This window comes from Manis pentadactyla, chromosome 7 (genome assembly GCF_030020395.1).
Source record: "Manis pentadactyla isolate mManPen7 chromosome 7, mManPen7.hap1, whole genome shotgun sequence".
NCBI lineage: Eukaryota > Metazoa > Chordata > Mammalia > Pholidota > Manidae > Manis > Manis pentadactyla.
Window position 1 is genome coordinate 13,814,242 of NC_080025.1, and position 24,837 is coordinate 13,839,078.

Genomic DNA, 24,837 nt, shown 5'->3' on the forward strand with positions numbered 1-24,837 from the left:
TTCTGGGGGTGGCAGAGAAACAGGAAATGGCTGAAGAATAAGCAACAGGGACTCTGGAGATGTTCTTTCTTTCCCTTGTCTTTTCAGCAGCTAGTGTTGAAGAATAACGACCAGCAGGTCACTCCAATTTCCAATGCTAAAACTCCCTTCACCAACGGTGTGGTAAGAGGCAGGGACTAAGCCTGAAAACGTATGAGGAGAGCAAGTGAGGACTAGTAACTAGATCTGAATTAGAGGCAAATAAAACATCTCTGGAGGAGAAAAGGTAGCTCTTATAATATAACTAAGGTAACTATTGCCTTTCCTATATAACTAGTTTAACTAGGATGACTATACCTTTCCTAACCCCACCTGAGATGACTGTACTTTTAAAAGGATTTAAATTAGGACTTTCTGCACTAAATCAGAGGTACTGCGTAATTCACGTCTCACTTTTTTTTGGTATAAAAACTTCCTAAATCTGTCTCATAGTTTTAAAATCAATTTAAAAATCACTAATTGGATTAGTTTTTCTTTAAGGAAAACTTCTGAGTATGCTAAAAATGTGGTATTATTATGTCTAAGTATCTAATAGTTATCTTCTCTTCAACTTTTCTCTTATTAAAATCCTATTAATTTGTCATGGCCCAACTTTATTATTTCCCTTTTCTGCATTATAGAACAGATCTACCATCTATTTGGCATTTATTATACATTGCTTTGTTACTTAAAAACTTCTCACAAGCACATCCTATCTTCCCACAAAAATGGTAATTTTGAGTAACTATGTGTTCATTCATTCATCAAGTATTTACTAAGTAACTATTACAAGCAGGTATATATACTTCTATGTGTCCTCTACTTAGTACTCCCAAGCCAGATATACTTACATGATGAATTGTTCAGATGCTGATCTCGAAGTGTATGTAGTTCTCCAAGCAGTCTGTCCATTTTTTGTTTCTTTTCCTGTAACACTCTCATTTTGCTAAAAAGTTGGACTTTCTCATCAGGTAACTGTTCGGAAACTGACGGATTTCTGCTCTGGGAGACCTCCCTAGTTAATGAAAGACTTTCTGCCTGTCTTCTATTGTCTGGAACAGCTGGAGGCTTATTTAAAAAAAGAAGAAGAAAAATAAAGACTAAGGCAATTAAAAGGTACATTTTCACTTAAAAAAATGAGTAAATATTCCTTATAAAAAGAGATCTTTACTGAGGTTGTGGTGGGTAAGTATATGTCTTTCCTATACTCAAAATTACATACCATCTCCTGATGTGCCACTTTAACATGTATTCACAGATATATATGGTTTTACAGACACACGTATCTACTCAGTCATCTTGGATAAACTAAACATTATTACCTGAATTCTACAGTCTAAAAAAATCTCATTCTCTCTCTTGTCATCTTATTAGAACCACAACGTAAAATTTAACTCCTTAACCTATCAGTTTTTCCTACCACTTCTTTTCTATGTTCCTCTATTAAAAGAAAAATGAAAACTGAAAACTTCCACTAAGGATTAGGGAATGACTACCCTCCACTGAGCTTAGTCAAATTTCAATCTTGCCACATTTGCACCAATTCTTTTTTTTTTTTTATGAGAAATATAACATTACTGGTACAGCTAAAGCTCTATCCATACCAATCCCCAATCCCATTACTCTTTACAGTCACAATCTGGAACGAGATATCTACCATTCTTAATTATGCTTTTATTTTGTAGTACCTCTGTAAGTATCTAAAAAAATACAGTCCACATATCTTTAAACATCAGCTAAATGGTATCCTTCTTAATTATGCTTTTTACCATTATGAATTTACCATTCTTAATTATGCTTTTATTTTGTAGTACCTCTGTAAGTATCTAAAAAAATACAGTCCACATATCTTTAAACATCAGCTAAGTGGTATCCTTCTTAAACATGTTTTTCATTCATTAGCTTTAGTTCATTTATTGTAACTGGTTATAGGATTTCACTCTATGTATTTGTAATTTACTAATCCTCTTCCTATTTAATTACATTTAAGGACATTTAGGTAATTCCTGCGTTTTTTTTTTTTTTTGCTATTAACAAAATGCTATCTTGAACATTCTTGTACATATCTCCTTGTGAACATGTCAGAGTTTCTCTAAGATAAGCCACTGGAAGGTCACTAGAAAAAACATAGTAGGTGTTGTTCAATAACCCTCCAGAGTGGTTGGGTCATATTCTTTTATTTTCACCTGGTCAGCAGACAAAAGACACTGACATCTTCAATCATATTCATTTCCAGTAAGAGACATTAATTCACCCTTTATTTCTCAAGACCATATTGAAATTTTGTGTTTATATCATGACTTACAAAAGCCATCAACTTATAACACTTATTAACTCTGACTTTAAACTTAAGAACTTTCTTCAAAGTGTTAGCAAAATATTGCAAGGACATAGATCCAAACATAAGTTTAAAAGTTGTGACCATTAATAATCTTTGAGAGGAAAACAAGGATGTGTCACCTGATAGAATACAAGGGGAAATTTCATTAATCACTTCATTCAAAGTATATTTTCCTCTAATGTGGTGTTTCTCAATGTACAGTCCCCAAACTACCAGCACTGGAATCACATGGTAGGAAGCCACAGATGTATTAATCATAATTTTGGAGGTAGGGCGACCCACTGACCAGTAATCTACATTTTTAAACAATCATGCCAGGTGACATTTATGCTCAGTAAAGTGTGAGAACCACTGCTTTAATTAATGTGATTTTAAACTCAACTATACTAAAATAATTTAGTTACCTGAGAATCACGAAGCTGATTATGAAAACGCTGAATTAAATCATTCAATTCTTCATTTAGTTCAGAAGTGATACTGACTCCAGATAGGCTACCTGCAGTTTCTGTTACAACTGGAAACAAAATTAACAACTATTCATTTAAGTACAGAAAGAATTACCTTTTCAATTCCAGAGAAGCTAAAAACAAATGTTGGGGAGAAAAGGAACTTTTAAAAAATGAATCTCACCTAGCATAATTTCAAACTATTTAACCCTTGAATTTATCTACCAACCCATCATTTTATTGGAAGTTTCCATCTAACTTGAAAATAAAAGGACACTAAAAAAACTCTAGTGTAACAGTCCATCTCTTTCTGTGTTAACGTTCATCAGGGACACAGGTACATCCCTACTAAGAACAGTGGCTCAATGGAGTGGGAATGAGGACGGGTCTATCAGGCTAGGGTAGGGGAGTGACAGGGAAGGTGGTTAGTGTGAAAAGGCACCTGATTCTGACAGGTCTCCATCCCCACCTCCTCCAACAGCATCAGTGCTCTAGTACAGGGGCTGGCAAGCTTTTCTTAAAGATTCAAACAGTAAATATGTTAGGCTTTGTGGAAACACAGTCTTTGTCTCAATTATCTAATTCTCCCATTGTAGGGTAAAAGCGACCGCAGACAGTACATTAGCAAAAGGACATGGCTGTGGTCTACACAGCTTTCTCTCATGCAGTGTACGGAGTCCAGCTGGCCATGGTTTGCTGACCCCTGCAGCACAACAGATAATTCAATGAAGTAGTTGCTTGTGTTGTAAGTCATACTGAATGACAGTAGTTTTTACCTTCTTAAGGAAGTATTCCTAAGGCAGTATTCCGATGACAATTTTGACAACAGTTAGTACTCTACTACCAAACCACCCCATGCTTATCCTCTCAAGGTCTACAAGAGACACTGACTCTAAACTGTTTCTGTTTCAAAGGAAAATACTATCATTTTCAGTAAGGAATTGGAATTTCAGGTTGGACAGAATCCTACATATGCAGTCCGAACTATTTTAAAAAGAAATTACAATCTAAATAACTAACAAATTGCTACTTAAATGATGAAAAAGAGCACTCTTTCCCATGGCAATTACGTTGCCTCTTATATACCAATAGATTAAATATAATTCTGGTTTTCCATCAGTCGTCCCTTGCAAAATTTCATAAATTCAAGAGGAAATCTGTTTTAACATTATTAACCTAAAATTCTTTTTGAAATAGTACATAAATTAAATTCAAATTTAAACTGTTCACTTTACCCCTCTACCTGCCTCATGAGGGTACACTACCCACTCCCCCAACAAAATGAGATTATCTGCCTACTTAAAAATAAAAGTTCATCCTAGTACTAGAAGACCCTTGACCTAGAACTCAAGAAATCTGATTCCATTAAAATTCCTTCTAAGCCTAGGCAAGTCATGAAACCTGTGTTACAGTTCCCTCTCTATTAAATGAGAATAAGAAAAAAACGCTCTGGTGACTAATCTACAATTTCGTGAAGATCAAATGAGATGATATAAATGTAACTATTTAAACTAACATAATTATCACAGGAAAATGTCTGAAATCTGATACTCCAAACCTAAAAAATATTTAAAACATTAACCATTAACCAAACTACTTCACTGGCCATTGGTGAATTGGTCACTGTTAAAATATTTTTTTCCCTATATTATCTATTTCCTAAGTATAAATGTAAAAGCTAATGATACCTTGGATATTAAAAGGAAAAATGGGGGTGAAATCTGTAGAATTATTACCGCATACTATAATATGTATAGTATATGCAACTATGTAATTATTACAAAAAAGTTACTTGCAAGCCATAAGGTTCCTTATGAAAATACAAAATTAAATTATGTGTAACGGTGACCAGAGGGCTGAGCCAGTGGGCTAGGTGTGGACAGCAGGATAAATTGAGTGACATCAGGGTAACTTCAGTGAGGACCTAAAATAGCCCACAAGAGATTCATTATTACAACACTGGGATAACAGACTACTAGAAAATACACCTTGGTTTTATTGAATTTTAGTAAGTAATAATGTTTTCAACTTAATGAATAAACACTAAGCTTTGGAGGTAATGAGATAAACTATAAAATTAGACTCAATACTAAGGAATTCAATACAATTTCACCTAAATGACACACGGACGGCTATGAGGGAAGAGGAAGAAAGAGTACTTCTGAGTCTCAGGAAGACCACAGAGGACATAAATATAGTCCAAAGGAACTAGTGAATAACAACTGGATACCTAACTAAAATAACAGAGCTACTACTAAAGTCAGAAGCTAAAGAAGCTCTATAAATTTATTACCTCACTTAAGATTTTAACCATTCCTTGGTAAGCAAGCAAAGGATCACAATCCTAGTGCAATTAAGTACAAAAGATGGAAATAAAAGCCTAAGAGCCCTATCAGCCTGAAGTACAAAAACCAAACTACACCCTGTCCCTTTTACCTCTTAAGGGTGCTCTCTGATGAAAAGGAGAGCGAGCTGGCCGGCTGCCCGGTACAGTGTGATGGCCGGGAGTTGCCCCTGCAACCTTTTCTGCGTAACCAGAGAAAAGCACAGGACAGGGTAAGCCTCACATGCAGGTTTCTAAGCTAGTCAACAATCGAGACCTGATTACGTAGTAACCAGCACCCCCCTTATAATACCATTCTTCGTTGATTGAGCCTCACTTATAGAGAACATTAGAAGACTGGCATACCAGAATCATCCATCACGGCGACAGCCTGCTCTGCTTTATGCTGCAGAGCAAGAAGAGCAGCTTGCCGTCCCTGCAGAGCTCTCAGCTGCTCCTGCTGTTGTAACATCCTTTTTAATAAATCATGTTGTTTCTTCAAATTTTCTATCTCTTCCATAGGCTCCTGTTGAGAGTCTCTGGCCTGGAAAATAAGACCAGTAATACTTATACCTGACTATTAAAATTCAGGCTCCTGCTTTAACTATCAATGGCAAAGTACATACATAGAGAACACATTAAATATACAACCCTAGATAGTTTTAGTAGACTTGAAGAAAAGAGTAAGAATAAAATGATGCAGAGACAGCCTGCCATGTTGAGAGGCAGGTAGGTAATTTCATGGTAAAAGACCATAAGCAATGGCTTGGCAAGAAGAGGAATTAACAAAAGGAAAGAAAAAGACACACAAAAAGGAAGACAGGAAGGGTGCAGAGAGGGGAAAAGAAGCTACACACACACACACACACACACACACACGAGGGATCCAGGCCTTATAGAAGAGCAGCTCATACCAGGTCAACGCCCTAAAAGTATCCTTGAAAAAGACCAGATTAACAAATGTTCTGCCCGACTCCTATAAGTGACATTAAAAGTAACAAAACAAAAACAAACCCACTATTTTCTAGCCAAGGACAAAAACTTAAAAAGCACAATTTTTAACTTGATAGTCTGATGTGAAAGGCTTTAATTTACTTGCCTTACATCGAGTAAGCATACAATAAAGCAGAAAATTTCATATTTTGTATCAAAGATATTGCTATTTTCTTTAAAAATGCTCATTTAGCTGAGTCTAAGAACATAAAATACTTCAAAATTCCCCCAAAAGCTAGCATTTTGCCTAAAAGTAGAACATATTAAAGAAGTGCCATTAAAGAGGTGCTATAAAAAATTATAAAATTTCAAATGTTATTCTTGATGCTACTCAAATGTAGCCCAACAAAAATAAAACTCAATTAAGAGACATACTTCAGTACAACTCAGAAACAATCACAGGCCAAATTATGCATGAAATGTGTACCGTAATGGTATTTTTCATCATTGATTTGCCTCTTAAAAATGTATCTAAAAAGTTTAATGATTTTACCTAATATTTACATAAAGTATTTCTATTAAAAACATTTTAGCAATTTTAAATGTGCCCTGCTATCAAATTTTTGTTGGGGTTATACTGATTTTAAATGAATGATCTCCATCCTCACTGAAGTTACTAAGGAGAACGAGGAAGTTCAATGACTTCTTTTGAAAGCAATAATGCACTGACCTACTTTGCCTATGTACATTTGATTCCTCAAGAAATTATGAAGAACACAACGGCTCGAGAAATTCCCTTCTTGGTGACATCCCTTTCCAATTCTAAGCCCCCTACCCAAGGTAGAATTCATTAGTATTGTGAATAAGAACGAGTAAATGTGATAACATTTTACAGTCTATCTCAGCAATCAATAAACTGGTGAGTGAACAAGTAAGGACATGGCTTAGAATTAGTACTCAAAAAAAGTTAAAATCAAATGGGAAGTAGAAGACTGATCAGAATATTTGATGTACATATTAGAGAAGCCCAGTTGGTGCTCCATCTATCCAGGACTGACCAACCAGACTTCAAGAACACGAAAGAGAAATAATCTACCTTGGTTAAGCCACTACTTAATGGAGATTTTCTGATGAACTTAATGGAGAAATTTCTAATAAACTAAAGCCCTTTACAAATTAACTACTGTTTACTCAGTTCTCTCCCATCCTATAAAAGGGTTACAGGGAGTTACCTTGTTAACATGGACAAGCATTCCTGTCAAAATTCATCTTAATTCTGTCTTATTTCAAGACTGCTTCCATCTTGAAAAAACAAGTTTAAGGGGGAGAGGTAACTACTAAGAGCTCACCCTCTCAGATCTGATCCAAAATAATTTCATCAAAGTCACTGGTAACATTAAAACCAGACCCAAACAGTTACAGATCCCAATGCAATGCCTCAGAGAAACCTCTTCAGGTTGATAATCAACTGAATTCTCAGCAAAGTATCAATGGTAATTAATAAGGAGAAGAAACATTACACAAATAAGGAAAATGGTCATCTAGAAAAAAAGAAAATCTTCAAGAATACGTACCTCCATCTAATTTACAATCTTCCCATCTCTCATAGTTCAGAACTCAGGATAACCTTAAAACTATCTAAGAGCTTGCTAAAGAATTTAATATTATGTACTTTTAACTTTTTAAAAAGCAAACTTTAAGAAGGACTTTAATCTTTATTAGTCACACTTACTTTCAAAACTCTGATGCTCTAATTATGAAGAATTCTGAAGTATTTGTTAAACACAACTGCCTTCACATTTTCATTAATCTGAAGATGAATTCCCAACAATTTTTGAAATTAGGGGAGTTTTATTATGGCTTAGTAACTTTTTGCCCATATAAACATTTCAAACTAATACTTACAAGAGCCGACCTAAGGAAAGTGGTGGGGACTACAAATCAAATAGAAAGGGAAGATGAGAAAATGGAAATAAAAATACCTAGGGATAAGAACAGTCCAAAAAGATGGTGCATGGAATAGAAATCCAAAAATAAGCCAGGACTGGACCCATCCTTCAAGTACATATTGTCATCTAAACTTTTTGAGTCACCTAGATCAACAAGCACATTTTCAATTGACAGATTTAAAAAACTCAGGCATGAAATCCTGAGTTGCAAACACATAATGGTCCAATTTCAGAAAACCCTATCTTCCTTTCCTATACTTGGCTGAGGTTTCTTCAATAATTCTTCATGGGTCAATTACACTTTAATAGCCAAAAGCACTTAGACAGTATGCATTCCAATTTTTTTCTTGTGAAAAGTGAGGAACTATAAGCTCAGAGAAGATAAAGCAGAGATTTATCCAGCAACACAGGGCAAGTCAGATTCCCAGGCTTGAGGTTAGTATTTTTCACACTATACCGTCTGTCCCAAATTCTGTGCTTAGGTAGTTCTAAATGCAGAAGACTATAAAACACAGTCTCTGAGGAAGTTCGGTCTGGTGTGGGAGACAAAGCTCGCCCACCACATGAAATAACTAGAAATGATGAAAATAAAAGCAAACAAAGCTGGACAAGGCTTATACTTTCTCTAAGAGCTGAAAGTAAGCGTGAGTTAAAGAGGAATACTAGGAACCAATGAGGGCACGGGTACTTGCTGGAAGGCTTTTAAAAAATTGTGCAAAATGTCATGTTTATAAAATATTCCATAAAATGGACTCTGCCCCTTTAGGCAGCACAAGAATATCAATCATTTTTTACCAAACTGCAACTCACAAGGTTGCTTTAAGCTTTGAACCTGTTAAAACCTCAACTTTTTTTTCCTACACTTCTAACAGATACTACATTTTGAAAACATGTTAAGGAGAAATCAAAGGTAGGGTGAGAATGACAGATTCTGCTTAGCAGAGAAAGAAGAGTCAGCTGGTGGGAATCAGGAAATCACTCTATGTACAGAGTACTGGCAGAACTGCTATCCTAGGATGGCCCTAGAAATCAAAGGATTAAAAATTACACTGGAATAAACTCCAAGAAACAAGTTCAAAAACAGAATAATATTCAGGTATAAGAACATTATTCGAAGAAACTGCAAAACAGAAAAGTGGTCTTTAAACAGAAAGTCTTGTAGGGAAAAAAGTAAGACTGGCAGATACTAAGCTATAGTAATCATCAACTCCTAAATTCTGTTTGTCACTATATGGAAGACTTAAAGAGAAGAACAGTGGTTCTAAAAGATACCTACCTATGATTCACATTCGCTTTCTCTTCTTCAATGCTACTAGTTTTAAAACTTATCAGCTACTTTATTTACTCTTTTGCTGAACTGAGGCACCTTTTGTGTTAACACTTTATAGTAAGATCACCACCGCTGATTTCAAACTATATCCTCCAACTCTTGTGGGAGCCAGGAAAAAAAATCTTCCAAAATACCTAGAGGTTAAGTTTTATCATTTTTAAACAGACACAGAAAAAATATAAAATATGTACATAACAGGAAAAAAAAAAAGACTAATCCTAGGTAACAAGTTAGTAATGAAACATGTCTTAATACTGAATTACTAAAATAGTAATTTACTCTTGTCAACTGGGTATGAATGAGCACTTTCACAAATGCTGTTTTTTATTTGAATTGTTTTAAGAGAACTCATACATAGTTGTCTTTATACTTTTCTTGAGTGCCTTTATGCAAATCATGGAAAATTAAAAGAAAGATCATTTAGAGAAAACATTGGAGGAAAATATAGCAAAAACACTAGCAAACAAGTTGACTGGGTAATTATATTTCTAAAAAAGAACAGAAGGGGTTCGTACCAGGAACAAAAATATAAACCAAATCCACTACAAAAATACTTCATTCTCACAGACAGGGAAGTTACTAGCTTTCTCTATTTTCTTTTTCTTTAATGAATGTCTTCTTAAGAAATAAGACAAAACTTGGCAATTACCATCTTAATCCATGAACACAAATATCAGAAACAAAAGGCAACTAATGGCCAAGGTTTAAGAATGTTATATTTTGAGCTCTCGATAGCAAAAAAAAAAAAAGGATTAAGTTTCAAGTCCTTCATTAATGCAAAGTAAAAACAGTTGCTCCATATAAAACCACGGAGAGGAATGTGAGAAAGCAGAAAATAAGAACATTAAAGAACAGCATTTTACTAAAGCGAACTACAGAATCATTAACCAAGTTAATAACTTATACATTTAAAAGTAATAGCAAAAAAGAAAAGGAGAAAGCAAGAGAAAATACGAGCAAAAGAGGTACTCATTTAGAGACTTCCCAAGTTAATATCATGAAGTATACCTATGAGGGAAATCCACATTTTTGGCTATATTTCCTATCAGGCCTCAGCTTCCTGTCACTCTGAGGAAGTCTGTCACCTTTCCCCCCTTTTGGATTTGTAGTAATGTCAATGTCTGTAACCTGTTCTCGTGAAGGTGAATTCCCTAGTTTGTCCTCAATGTATGGCCAAACTCTCAGACTAAAAGATACCTCCTTTATTAAATAGTGTAGCATATTAATTTCTTAACACAAACTCCTGTTGAACATACAAGCCACCCTTGTAAATAAATACAAGATTTACCAGTCCATCTTTTTAAAAATCAATCCACTCCCTTCCCCAAAGTGGCAATAAACTTAAGACTTTTAAATCTCTGTAGACTATCATATCCTGGGCAATCTCCAGGCCACACAAGTGCTGAAGCACATTTTAACATTTATTCTGCTATGTTATTTATCAACTTTCATAATGTCATGATTATTTATGAAAGAAATTATCATAGTGAATACTACATATGTTAGTATATAAATTATAGTAATCAACTGTAGCATTTCTCACCCCTCCCCAACAGAATTCCTTTTCCCCAGGCCCCAACCCTTCTATTTCTGCTGGAAGGAAATGTGACGAAGAAATCATTTCCCGCACCACTCTAAGTAGAAAAACAATTTCCCCACAGTAGAACTCATTCTTCAACAACTGTTTGGATCAAGATCTCTTAGTATCTCCTGGTGAAAATAATGTAGAGAAAAAAAAATTCAAATTTCCTCTTCAAATTAGGAAGGGCAAGGAGGAGAAAGGAGGTGGATAAGAAACTATGCAGGTCAATACTAAAGGAAACAAACCCTCAAATTACTAATGCTGAATGGTGTTTTGGAACATACCTCAGAAATAAAAGATACACATACATGGTTATCCTCTCACAAGAAAAGCTTTACTGGTAACAGATTTTCAAGTTTACTAATGCATGGTTATAGGTGCATCTGTTAAAATCAAAATGCTTAAAAGCATACTAGCTTCAAAGCACACTAACTTGAATGAGCTAAATTTACTTTACAAATCTTTCCCGAAGTTCTATGAATTTCTGATTATTTTTCTAAAAGACATTTTGGTAAAGTTCATTTTGCATTCAGAAATTATTATACTTTTCTCACTGTGAATAAATCACAATGTAAATGCTACACTGTCCCATTTTCATTTTAATTTTTTCAATCATTTGGTTTTGCTACAGTTCTAGGCTAGCCTGAGAAATGAAAAATCCTAATGGCCTTGAGTGACTCCTCAATGGCAAATGAATTGGGAGATTTTTTTTCCAGTAGACAATATGCTAAGCAATGATATAACTCTGTACTTACAGCTCATATATCCACAACGAATTTTAACTTTCCCAATGCTCCTTAAAATGACTATAAAGCTGTGCTTAATGAAACTTAAAAAAACCATGCTTCTGCAAGCTGAAGACCAGAAATTACTTTCAAATCAACCATTAAAACTATTTTTAAGGTTGATAAATAAAACTTTCAAAACTTTCATGTTTAAAAAGAACATCTACAGCATTAACAATTTGAGGGTTTCCTCCCCTGAAGTATACTTTTCATTAAGGAACGACTATAAAAACATCTTGAAAAATGGGAGGAAACTGTAAATCTTCATTTCCAGCACTTTAATTACCAAAAAGCCGCTTACCGTGGTATCTGAAGCCCCAGACTGCACATCTATGTTTAGCGATGTGCTCTCAGCTACAGAACCAGATCCCACAGCTGAATCTACAGTCCGAACATCCTCCTCCTCATTTTCTCTAGCCTGAAATATTTCAGTGGTATAAATCATACAACTATTAAAAAGGGCAATAAAATGTTATAATGGATGGCACGATTTTTTGAAAATATATTAACTCCTCTGGGGTGGCATCAGAATACCGTTAGTATATGTACACTGATATGCTACGAAAATAACTCAATACATTATTTAGAAGGTCCAAAACTTACAAGAATTTTCTGGAGAAATTTCATATATGCCTTCTCTTGTTCTTTAAGGTGATTTATTAGATGAGTAAGGCGCTCAACATTAGCAGATCTTTCATTTTTCTCTACAAGATCTTCCCGCATGGAACTAGCTTTAGTAATATAGTCACGAATCTGAACGAGCCTGCCAACAATCTACAGGGGGAATAGGTAGGGGGAATAAAAGAGGCATGAAAGTAAACAGTATGTAAAACTGAGCATAGTTCATCCAACAGCAACCATTTTAGAGTTTCATTTCAAATATAATAACCAAAAATACTTCTAGGTTTATTGTGTGAACTCATACATTCAAGCAAAACCTGAATCAAATTTAGAATTTAATCAAAACATAGCTGGCAATACTAACTCCAATTAGTTTTAACATACATTACCAGAAAAATATTATTTATAGAACTGCATATCAAACTACTATATAAAATTTTTACATTTACAATTTATTTAGAAAAAAAAGTATTATAAAAATACTTTTGAAAGTACTTTTCAGAAGCATTATATCACCATTTAAAAAAATCCTTACAATCTATTAATCACATTGCTCCCAACTCCCCTTTACTAAAAATTGGCAATACAGCATTTGGCAAATAAATAGAAACCTTAATATCCCTGACTATACTATTTCTACAATTACCTTGGGTAAAAAGACATTTACACTATTTTGAATAAATCTGGTGGATTAATGAGGGTGAAAGAAATACCTTTTAATTATATCCAACTAAAATTCCTATGTGCATACCCAATATGACTTTTTAAATCTTAATGTTTCTACTTTGAGGTTTACGAAAGCACAGAGCAAAAGAAACAAATTTTATCACCTGGCTGCTCTCCATTGCAGACTCTCCCCTCCCATCTTCTTCAGAGACTTGGCAGTTTTGCAGAAGGTCATTACTTAAAGCAGAAACAAACAACTCTTTACATTGTGCTGACCCAATCACTTCTCTCTTTTGAGGACCTACAGCGGCATCTTTGCTTTTATTGGTATTAATCTGCATAGGCAAAAAGTTGAAGGGCTTTCGGTTCTCGCTAAGCTGACGTTTGTTGTTAGCAGCTGTTGCTCGACCTTGAGAATCACTTCCAATGCTTCTCTATATGTGAAAAAGAAACCAAATCCCCCCAACATTAATCTTTCAACAAACTGTTTAAAAAATTCCCCTATTCTTAGTCAGTTTCACCAACAGATACTGACTCAGGAGGTATGCAAAACAGCTTTGTAGTAAGACTCAAAAGACCTCCGGATCTACAAAATTTTTATTAAAATGTGAAAATCTGATTAACACATCCTATTCCACATTTTGTCAGAGACAATTCAACTGATGACTATGAACAAGATTAGTCTAAATAAAGCACTAGGACTATGGAATCATATTTATAACTCCCATTGCTAATCATACTTGTTCAAAAGCTATGAACCCAATGAATTAGTCTTTAATCAATATGAACATCACCATGAAGATGTGTCTACATCAAGCACTGTCCAAAAAACTCAGCTCAGTGCCTGGCACAGTGTTCAACAATTAGAAAATGGATGACTAAATGATACCACCACTGCCATCTTACCAGACTTGAATCTATCTTTATGCATATCTGGAAGCCTGTTTATCTCTGCAGAATACAGATGGAATCATAAAATATCTATTAAGAGTTCATTATCATTTCTATTTGCTTTTAGTTCTAAATTGTATCTCAGCGATTATAAAGACAAACCATAGTTTGACTCTAAACATGGTACATCCCACACTTAGCCAATGATAAAGATTCTAAATTAAATCTTCCCTTTTGCTTAAAAGCAATCTTATTCAGTTATTAACAGGTAGCATTGTTCATTAATGAGATCATTTAAGTTAGTCATACAGAATAGCAATGAAGTTCCAATAGACTTAACCTTAGCAAGTTTAGAAGACTTTGTTGCCCTCCAAGTATAATACCATCACCACTGATTAAAATTCCTTCCATATGCACAGAAACTAAAAGGAAATCAACAGCCCAATTTTTATTCTTCAAATTATTTCAAGTATTTCCCATAGTCATAACTTTATTTTTAAAATAATTCACAAACCTGATCTAAATCACTGAAGTTTATCCGCTGTTTAAGTTTCTCTAATTCCGCCTGCTCTGGAACAGACATCTGAGTCATGTATCTACTATGTGGAAATGTATGTGGAGTCTTTGTTCTTCGCCTTCCAACTCCCGGTGATGACTCCGGAGAAATATCATTAGTTACCCTTTTGCCACTTTCTACACCAAATTTTTTCTTATTCTTTTCTGATGATCTATTTGCCTTCTTCTGTTGGCCACCCCAATCCTTTAAAAAAGTAAAAGCAAAAGTTAGCCTGGCCTCCAGCACACCAGGAACCAGAAAAATAATTTGGTATGCTTAAAAAATGGTCTTGAAATTAAAAAAGGCAAAACATTTTTCACATAAACATGTACTATAGTCTCAGAGACATTTATTCCTACTAACACCTTATAATTCACATTATTATACTTGTTCAAAATTTTGTAAAGGCTATGAACCCAATGAATCAATCTTTAATATGAACGAACATCCAGTCTAAATTTCATACTGTCCTTCAGAAAACAGATTACTTTCCTACCACAGATTATTAACAAATATAAATCCCCAAATATCAACCCTAGCTAGAGTAGTCTAAATAATTTCAAAGGCATTTTTAATAATGGTTCCTTACTATTCATAAATTAAATAGTAAAATTATAGATACCTTTACTGCCTCCTTTAAAGTCAATTATGTATGATAAGAAGATGACAGATCTGGAATCAACCAGGATCTAAAGCAATTACAGTTACCTGAAAAAACTCTACCGTCTGATCCTTTTATTTAAATTCCATAGTCTCAGTTTCCTAATATCTAAAGTACTGCCACCTTCAAAACATGACTAAATATAACATACATATAACATCTAGGACAGTGCCTAGCGTAAGCAATAAACGTAACTATTATTTTTCATAGGCAATAATGCATTACATGGTAAGATCTGATATGAAATCAGAAAAACTGCTAAATGTTTTAAGTTTGAAAACATTTTTAGTTACTTATATGCACCTAACCTTACTCACTGAACAAAAGGGCTATAAATTCCTACCTTACCCATATTGGAGGAATCTTTTAGTTTTATTACAGTAAAATCTTTTGGGCTATTTTCCTCATTTATAACAAAACACCCTTCCCTACAAACTGTCCCTCTACCCAGATGCATGTGTGGATGTCCTGCCAACCTCTTGTTCTACTTACCTCACCCCATCCTGATCAGAGATGACTAGAAAAGAGATGCATATCTAATCCAAGTGGATATAATTATACTTTAAAGTTTCTAATTGCAACTAAGAGATAAATAGTCAGTATATAATTGTAGCCATAAATGAAAACTTTAGAATGAAGGGGCAGCCACAATATGTGACATGGGCCAGGGAAGAAAGCAAGCTGGTCTGCAAAGACAAAGTTGTGTTAAGCCAAAGCACTTAGAAGCAAAGATTCAGGGTCATGAATAAGCAATTCTTGACAACTTTCTAGTTCCTTTTTCTAGTCCCTTCCTAAAACCCAGCTATATTCCTTTAACTTTTTCTCCATAAAACATCTGTATAACCTCATAATAAATCTCCTTTTTAGCTTAAGCTAACTCAGTTACTATCTGCTACCTACAAACAAAAACGTCTTCAACTAATATAATAATGGCTCAAGGTCATTTAATATCCTGGTCACCAAGAAAATAAATATTTACACAGAGTGTCAGGGAGTTCAACTTGGCTAAGTCAGGGAAAATAATATTAGTAGTCAACAACATACCATCAATACTATGATATCATACCATATTGTTGAGTCGGTCATCAACATTCTCACTGCTCCAGTTTGGTAAATCCTGATCATTCATACCTTCTTCAAAAGGACCTCCACCTGTGGCCATACTGGCTTTAATGATTAATTTTCTGCAAAACAAGTGAAACTGACTTTTTTAACACAGAAAAACAATTTTTAAATCATTCCATGAAGTTCAGCAATATAAAGGAATCTCAGAAAAGTTACTTTTATGAAATAAAAAGAGGCACTGTCAACCACACACCACAGACAAACTGATTTAGCTGCTATAAGTATATTATGATTTACATGTGTTAAGTAACTAGACTGATGGGGAGACAAAGGAAAACTTTGACTATTCACCATGTGTAATGACCTGCATGTTTCAAGGTTATTCTTTTTAATTTATTCAACATAGTCCTAAAAGGTAAACTAATTAGGTAGGAAAAGTTATTAACAGCTAGAATCAAACCTGCTCTTAGGAAAGAAACTGATGGCCCCAAAGACCTGGGCATTCGTTTTGTGCCAAAGATTCAAAGAGGGTAGAATTGCTCTGTATGAAACTTGAGAGAAGGGTTTGGTTTTAATAGGAAGTGAGGTAATGGGAAGCAAGAGGAGGAGGCAGAGGAGAGAGCAGGACTAGCTGAGTGGCCAATAAAAGCCAAGAATACAGTGGTTAAAAACATCTTGAGAATAGTGATGCCTACTACCCTATTTTAAATCGTGCTGTTACCTCGTCTTTCCCTGTATCTTGATATAGTCTATCGAAGTCACAAATTTTCCTCACAAAGACAGGATTTTGTGGAAATCAAGGAAGATACTGAATTTCATACCTGGGTCAAAGAGATTGAGAAACAGAAGCAGCAATGGTAGAAGTAAAAGTTCAGAAGAACAGATGATCATGAGAAAATAAGATTTCTGCATCTCATGAGGGTTTTGGCCTTCCAGTGGGTGTGAAATTGCGCAGCCTGGAGGGGAACTGAGTGAAGAGAAGACGGTGAGATAACTTTACAATTCAAGGGGCAGGGAAGGCCATTAGATATCAGGGTTATGGCAGGTTTCTTATCTATATGACAAACAGTAACACTAACATTCAAAGGAGTTATATTATTTGGCCAAGGTCACTTGGCTAATAATGTTAGAAAGGAATACAAATCCAAGTTGCTCTGATTCTGAGACCCTAAGAATGGCTGCCTTATACCGTAACACCAAGATGGTGCATAGATTAAAAACAACAGACAGACAAGCAAATAGAATGGACTTTAAAAAAAATAGAGATCTTACTGGTTTGGAAGGCAGAAATAAAAAGGAAAAGGTCAACAGGTTTACTCACATAAAAGTAAATCTTAAGTATGCTAAGAATAAATAGTAAATGACAAACAGAGGAAAAACATCTGAAAAAACATGATACAGTTACTACCTTTACGAAGAATTTATAAAAAATCAAGAAAACCACTAAAAAAATCCCAAGAAAAGTATGAACAATTTACAAAGAAATCAGTAAACATAAAAATGGTGAAAATATTAATAATAAAGTCCAGCTGTAAATTAATATAAAGAACTATTAAATTTGTTACATTACCTATATTAACTAGTCCTAATCACAGCAAAGGGAAACTGGTGTCCCTGCCGTGAGAAGGTAAAGTACAGCCTTTCTTGAAGCATTCTGGCAATACTGTATCAAGAACTAAAACTGTGTTTTGACCCAGTAATTCTAGTTTTCCATAGCTAATCTAAGAAAACTACCTTAAGTATGGGGGGAAACGATAATGAAATTGTTGATCAAAATTGTGATAATATGAAAATAAACTAAATGTCAAATGATAGGATGAATGCTATTTGGCAAGAGTACCTTCAAATCATGTAATTATGAAGGCTGAACAATACTGTTTATAACATCATAAAGCATTAGAGAAAAAAGCAATGTACAAAATTGCATTTAGATTTTTAAAAAACTAAGAAAATATACTAAAATGCTTGCATGAAAGCAATTGTTGGTTAACGGGTAGGAGTATGGTAATTTTTCCTCTTTTCCCTATTTTCAGCAATACTTACTTTTTATACTAGAAACATATTTAAGAAGTTTACAGAATAATTATAACCCATAGAGAGCTATGTCCAGCAAAATGAAATGGCTCATTTAAACAAGTCATTTTGCAACAACTGTTCTCCAGATGTACCAATGCAATTTGTTAGTATTAACAGGCGCTCCGGAAAAAATACATATGCAGTAGATGCAATACCATATTTAAAAGTACTAAAAGAAAACTGCCTTAATATGCAAATTAGAATAGAAACTTATTAATGTATTCAAGTAAAATGTCTTATCAATTTTTTCTTAAAAACAGCATTGTTATATTTACTATCAGAATAATAAACTAAGTTTACTTCAAGATAAATTTATTAAGAATGTATTTGGCAAGATAATATTTTATATTCTACTTTTATATTATGGCGAATTCCCCCTTAAACGAAGAGCTTCTAAGGATCTTCCAAGTTACAGGCTACTGACATTGAAAAACTATTAAAGTAAGTTGCTAAAACAACTTAAAACTACACTAAAATTAGTGTGTGAAACATGTATCAAGTATTATTGATTTTTTAAAAGACTACTTACTAAATGAATCTATTAAGTTTATAAAATAACTTTACTATTTATACTGTGATGGACATATGATGAGATGGGATATTTAATAACTTAATAACAATGGTACCACTATGTTTAAAAGGCACACTCCTATATGAGTTATTACTATGAAACTAAAAAAATAACCATTTATATCAATACTCAATATATTAACCTTCAGCTGATTTCTCTGAGAATAAATATATCTCCAATAAAAGGTAGAAAATAAAGGCAAATCATTTCTCTGTCCTTCATGCCAACCTCTCTAACCACCTCAAAATCACTATTAAAATTATAGATCTCTGCCTTCAAATTTTTATTCTGTGGAAATATAAATATTATTCATACAGTTTATTATTTTTTATTACAAATTACTACTTGTATGGAAAAACTTCCAATGAAACACTGGGTATACAGAAAAGAGGACCAATTCAAGTGAGGTTTCTGTGGTGGAATAGGACTTGCTGACCATTAAGATGTGGGAAATGAGGCAGTGAGGAAGGAGTTCAAGGGTGAGTCCTAGATTTCTAGCTTGAACAACTGGCAATACTGTATGTTTAAAGTGACTAGAATAGGAAATTTTTGTTGATAAAAGATTATGGTTAGTTCAGTTTTAGAAATTTTGGGTTTGAAATGCCTATTATATACCCAATTAAATTTGTCCAGAACCTTGGAAGTGAAATCTAGGCTGGACAGAGATTTTCAAGTCATCCATCCACTTACAATAGTACTTGAAGTGGAAGAAAAGGCTCAGGAGATGACTAGTAAGAGAAGACTAAATCTTGAAGGACACTAATATTTAAAAGGCAGAAGAAAAGAACACTGAGATGGTAGGAAACCAGGAGCATGTGCTAGAAAGGGGGAAAAGAGTATAAAGAAGGAAGGTCTGAAAAAATGCCAGATGTTACACTGGCAAATTAGAAAAGTACTGAGAAGTGCCCACTTGGACTTGGCAATGAGGTTACTTGGTTAAAGCAGTTTCAGCAGGGCCAAAGGGCCAAGCTTTTCAGCAGGATTAATTTCATAACTGGAATACACTATGGGAAGGGGAAAAAATAAAGGAAGTTAACAGATAATTTTAAGGAATCAGTGTATGAAAAGGTGGTAGAGCTGATCATGAAGAAAGTTTCATTAAAAAGGCAGTATCCTAAAGTATCCTGAACATGCATTTGCCAGAAAAGAGCTGTTAAAGGGAGGTGAAGATGCAGAAGCAAAAGGAGATAAATAGTTGGTAGTTATCACATGTGGGGGTAGGAAGATGCGGGAGGCTGTAAGCGAAGTGAAGAAGAAGGGACTGTTCATTAAATGTGAGAGGGTAAGGTGGCAATGTTTGAGAGATTTGAGAAGAGTAAAGGAGAACGACTGGGGGCAGCACAGAAAACTCAGTGAGAGCAGAGAACATGCACTGGTATGTCTAATCTGCAGTGTGAATACATTTTTTAAGCCAGCACTGCTCATCAGCTTTGGTACAAATATTCCATTGAATCTATCCATGGCTGGGAATTTGCCAGGCAAGTTTAATAGAAAGACAAAGAGATAGAAAAGTTGAAGCTACTGGAAAACAATTGATACAAATGATGGAATGATAGTACCGGAAACTGGGGATAAAAGTACATTTCTCCTACGACTGATCCAGCACCAGCTACACTAAGAGGGTGGCTTAAATCTCTTTTACTTTAAACAAGCACTTTTTATCTATCCTATGACCTACTACACTAAACTAAAACTTTTATTTTTAAGTTTCATTTAGCTATTTTTGACAGCCTTATTTGGCTTCCTTACCTTGCAGAGATATGAAATGAAAAATTCTATGACAATTTATATGCTACTTTCAGTGACTGACCTTTTTGAAGAAAATCCTGTTGTACAATCTTACTATAGGGAAGTATTATACATATCCAAGGAGACTATCACTGTACAAATTACTACGAAAACACCTATAACTAAGGTTTACCTATGAAACAGGAAAAGAAAAAAAGATTTTCCTAAAATCTTTAAAGGTCAGGTATTATTTCTTAAGTGGCATTAAATTACTCATAACTATCTCTGGAAATACCTTCTCAACTAACAGCTGTAAACCAGTCTTAGAAATACTCATCCAAATACAATTATGTAGAAACACCATTTGTTACTGTCCTTCCCTACAAAGTCTTGCACTTTTCTTGGTAACAACTGGCTTGTTGTGCCCCTCTCCTCATCATTCCCTGCTTCCACGACCCAATCATTTCACTTATCATTTTTCTAAGCCTGTGTCCATCTCATTCTCTCTATTCTAATACTGTTTTCACTCTAAACTTGTTCAAAATCCTGTACTTCTGAAATTCTTCTTTCTGACTCTAGGTCCTTGCATTCGACTTCTCCCACTTGTTCATTCCTGCTGAATCTGCTCTTGGCCCTACTGAATACTTCTAGTCCTTTGACCATTTCCATTTCCAGGAATCCATTCATTCACCCCGGCTTCCTTACCCCAAACACAAACTCAAGTAAGCCATTCCAAAAAACGCCTTGCTAGCAACCTGGACTTCCTCTCCTATCTGCCTATTGTATCAAGTCACTTCCGGATAAACCCCTCGACCTGCTCTCTGCATCTACTTGCAAACTGCCAAACACTAGGGAAACAGTATAAAATAGCATTGACTGCGTCTACTATTAAGGTAAACTATAATGTACACTGGCACACACACACACTTTCAAAATGTAGGCTTACTCCAAGAGGGAAGACACCTTGTCTGTTTTGCTCACTGCCATTATCTCCAGTACTTTATAGTCATTAAGCCACACACTGTAGGCACTCAGTTAAATTTCTAAAATGTATGTATTGCTATGTACCTCTTGTTGGCTACTTAATGAATTCCCTAGTGTGATTATTTCAAACCCTTTCTGTATTTTCCAAGTCTCAAATACACTTGAGTACTTTGCAAATGGCTAAATCCTCTATTGAGAAAACCAAGGTCTTCTAATGTGAGTTAGCTCGATTGTCCTATATTTTTATTCCATCTTATCCATCTTCCTAATATGTTAACAGGAAAATTATTTTATAACAGGCCTTATAATTCTTTTTATCTTACTAAATGCCTACTATATAATTCTAGTGTTAGGAACTCTAAGACACACACTCACATTTGACCTTTCTCAAGTTCCATTTTTCTTGTCCTGTTATTTTCTTCCAATTAACGAAAAAAACCACTGAATTGTAATTAAGACAAAAACCAACTGCAAATCTGTATTTTTCTCATGTTAGTTATTTCATAAGGGAGCTAAAGACTTATCTGCTTTCCTAGAAAGTACAGCTAAAGATAGTATGAAAATGGGTTGTCTTAAAATTTTAACAGGAGAATTAAATTCAGATTTGGCAATTTTTTTAAAAGAACAATTATTTCTAAAATGCTTTTAACAAAAACTTCTAATCTTCATCCTTTAATCAATTTCAGAACTGTCCTTAGCAATTACGTAACTTTTTCTCAGTGAACTTACACTGACTTTTTTCGGATAGCCCAAGAATATCATTATATACCATCTGACAACACACTGTGCACAGAAACTAATGTTTAGTTTCTACAGCTAAAAGAAAAAAACAGAATTTCAATCAGTAGTATATATAACAAGCTCAGAAAGTAGAGGAGTTTGTAATTAAAAACATAACCAATTCACAGAGAAGTTGTAAAAGAAAATGACTTCATTAAATGGATTTAGAAAGAGACCAGCCAGAGTTGTTACAGGATAAATTCAAATTCACACGTCTGTGATAACAGACATTCATCGTCTGTGAAAAAAGTCTGTGATAACAGACATTTCAGAAGGCTTTGCATAAATTATTCTAGCATTTAATAATTAGGAATGATGCGGCTCTTTTCTAACAAAAGTATGAAGGCTGATCAAAGTGGCAGTCCAAAAAGCAGGGCAAACAACGCAGCAAACCCAGACATTTGTCGCTGAAGCATAAAGGGTGCTCAACCACGCATGGGTATTTTGATAGCAGTCTCCATCAGAAAGTCATCTTCACCTATTTTATAAAGGCCAATAACATATGTCAAATTACCTGTTTAGAAACTACTTTTTGCAGCTCAGGAATAGCTCCTTTCTTGCTTCACACTTAAAGCGGTTGCCTGTTTACGATTTAAAAAGAAAAAAATCACTTCAGTAAATTCTTGCACTGTGAAGTACAGAATAACAAATACTGTATCTGTAACCTAAAATATGTCCATAAAATCAACAGGTGAGAAAAAAACAAATATTTTAAACTCGTGTTACTTTAATCCTTTTGGAAAACAATGGGATATACATAAACATTTAAATCCTCCAAACTTCTAAGATCCCACCAAACAACGTGATAGTGCAGTTTCTACTCTGGAAGGTAAGGAAAAATGGTTAACCATAATTATCATGTGAAGATTGGTGCCAAAGTTTGCTCTTCAGATTGATCAAGCCATTAACTTCCTGCCCCTCAAAACTATTCAAGAACTTTGTATATCCAATGATGAAAAACAGCCTTCCTTTATTTGAAAGCTAGCCACTTCTCAAGAAAATGAGCTTGTAAAACACAAGATTTACCTTCAAAAACTCAGTACTATAATAGTTTCCAGTGGGTCTCACCGGGAAGGTGATGGGGAGAGAAAGGAGCAGGTGCACCCGAAGCTCCACAACACCCACTCCAGTAACCAGAGAATACCAGAAGGCGGAGTCTGAAAAGCAGTTACGGGGCGGGGGTGGTATAGGGGCGCCCGGAAAGCCCGCTCCTTCCAGCGCCAAAACACGATCCGCCATCGTAGGGCACAAGACACAAGACCTCGAATCCTTTTTTTTCTTTTCAGACAAGGCCAGCTCCTCAGGAAAAGTTTGGACAACCCGCCCCCCCAGCGGGGCCTACTACCTAATCCCCAAACACTAGTTTCTGCAAAGCAAGCAACGTTTCCTGAATCCCGTTTGGCATTTAGTTTTCCCTATCCTAGGCCCATTCTAACTGGACCTGCAGTAAGGGATGGAAGCGGGGAGCACTAGGTGGGAGGGGGGGCGCGGGGAAGAACTATTAAATTAGCAATCCCCTCCCAAGTACAAACCACCTCGGCCAAAGTCGGGAACGATCGCCTCCCCAGGCCCCTCTGCTCTAAGAATATCCGAGACAGATGAAAAGCCGCTGCTCAAACGTCGCGTCGCTCCGGCATCGAAAGCGCCACAGGATGGAATCTGGGGGGCGGGGCGTGGGCGAGGACGCGCGGCCCGGGGACTATGGCCACGACGGCCCCCTGCTGCGGCTACTAGATCCCCTGCCCCCGACAGCCGAACCTCAGCCCCGCTCCGCTTCCTCCACTCGCAAGGCCCATTGCCGGGGAGCCCGGGACGCAGGGCGACCTCCCCCGGGGGAACAGAGGGACGCGGAGACCAGGGTGGGGAATTCTGAGGGGCTATCACGCCCCTGAAGGCTCACCGGAGTCGGGAGACGTGGGCGGACTGTCTGCCGAGGGGACGTGGAGCAGACAGCGAGAAGACCCGGGCGCCCCCTGGGAGGCGTGGGCCCGAGGCCAGGCCCTACAGGGTCAAGTGTCCCGGAGCCGTTGCTCTCCCGCCCCTGCGCCGCGCCACCTTCGGTTGCCAAGGGCTGGCGACGCGCAGGCACTACCTGGACACGCAGCAGCCACTCCTGCCAAAGACGAAGTAGCGGTCAGCCCCCACGACCTGCCACCGGCGGCGGTTCTCCCTTAGAGACCGCAGCAGGGAGAGTCGACAAGTTCCCTGGCTGCCTAGGGCCCAATGGCCGCCTTTTCTACCTTAGCCACTCGGCGCCAACCGCCACAGCCCCCGCCATCTTAGGATCTCATTGTGGTGGGAGAAGAGGGGCGGGGGACTGCAGAGGTGGCCACGCGCCGTGAGACATGCGCCGTCTCCTCGGCAACGCCGCGCGGGGGGCGAGAGCTCGCCTGGGCTGCCGCCGCAGTGCGATCAACGAGCTGGCCTGGGGTCATGTGACCGGCGGGAGTCTGCGGCGGCGCCTCCGGCGCTTTAGCCAGCCTGTGTTACGCAAACGAACGACCGGAGACTACAAAACCCAGAATGCCAAC

At 36.2% G+C, this 24,837-nt stretch overlaps 1 protein-coding gene across 14 annotated transcripts in view; it reads right to left on the reverse strand.

Annotated features, from left to right (window-relative positions):
- PCM1 (pericentriolar material 1) overlaps positions 1–24,616 on the reverse strand; it is a 77,500-nt gene extending 52,884 nt beyond the window's left edge. For 4 of the 14 annotated variants that reach the window (XM_036894170.2, XM_036894166.2, XM_036894169.2 and 1 more), the window contains exons 1-9: positions 24,399–24,615; positions 22,821–22,887; positions 16,169–16,286; positions 14,400–14,645; positions 13,159–13,428; positions 12,311–12,481; positions 5,495–5,672; positions 2,764–2,873; positions 870–1,086 (exon numbers count right to left, since the gene is read on the reverse strand). In XM_036894170.2, the coding sequence (XP_036750065.2) occupies positions 870–1,086; positions 2,764–2,873; positions 5,495–5,672; positions 12,311–12,481; positions 13,159–13,428; positions 14,400–14,645; positions 16,169–16,264 (1,288 nt within the window). In that variant the 5' untranslated portion in view covers positions 16,265–16,286; positions 22,821–22,887; positions 24,399–24,615. Of the gene's footprint in view, positions 1–869; positions 1,087–2,763; positions 2,874–5,494; positions 5,673–12,008; positions 12,126–12,310; positions 12,482–13,158; positions 13,429–14,399; positions 14,646–16,168; positions 16,287–16,988; positions 17,135–22,820; positions 22,888–24,206; positions 24,354–24,398 lie in introns of those variants that run through there. The other 10 variants (XM_036894160.2, XM_036894162.2, XM_036894156.2 and 7 more) reach the window with 6 other exon arrangements.
- Positions 24,617–24,837: the final 221 nt, after the last annotated feature.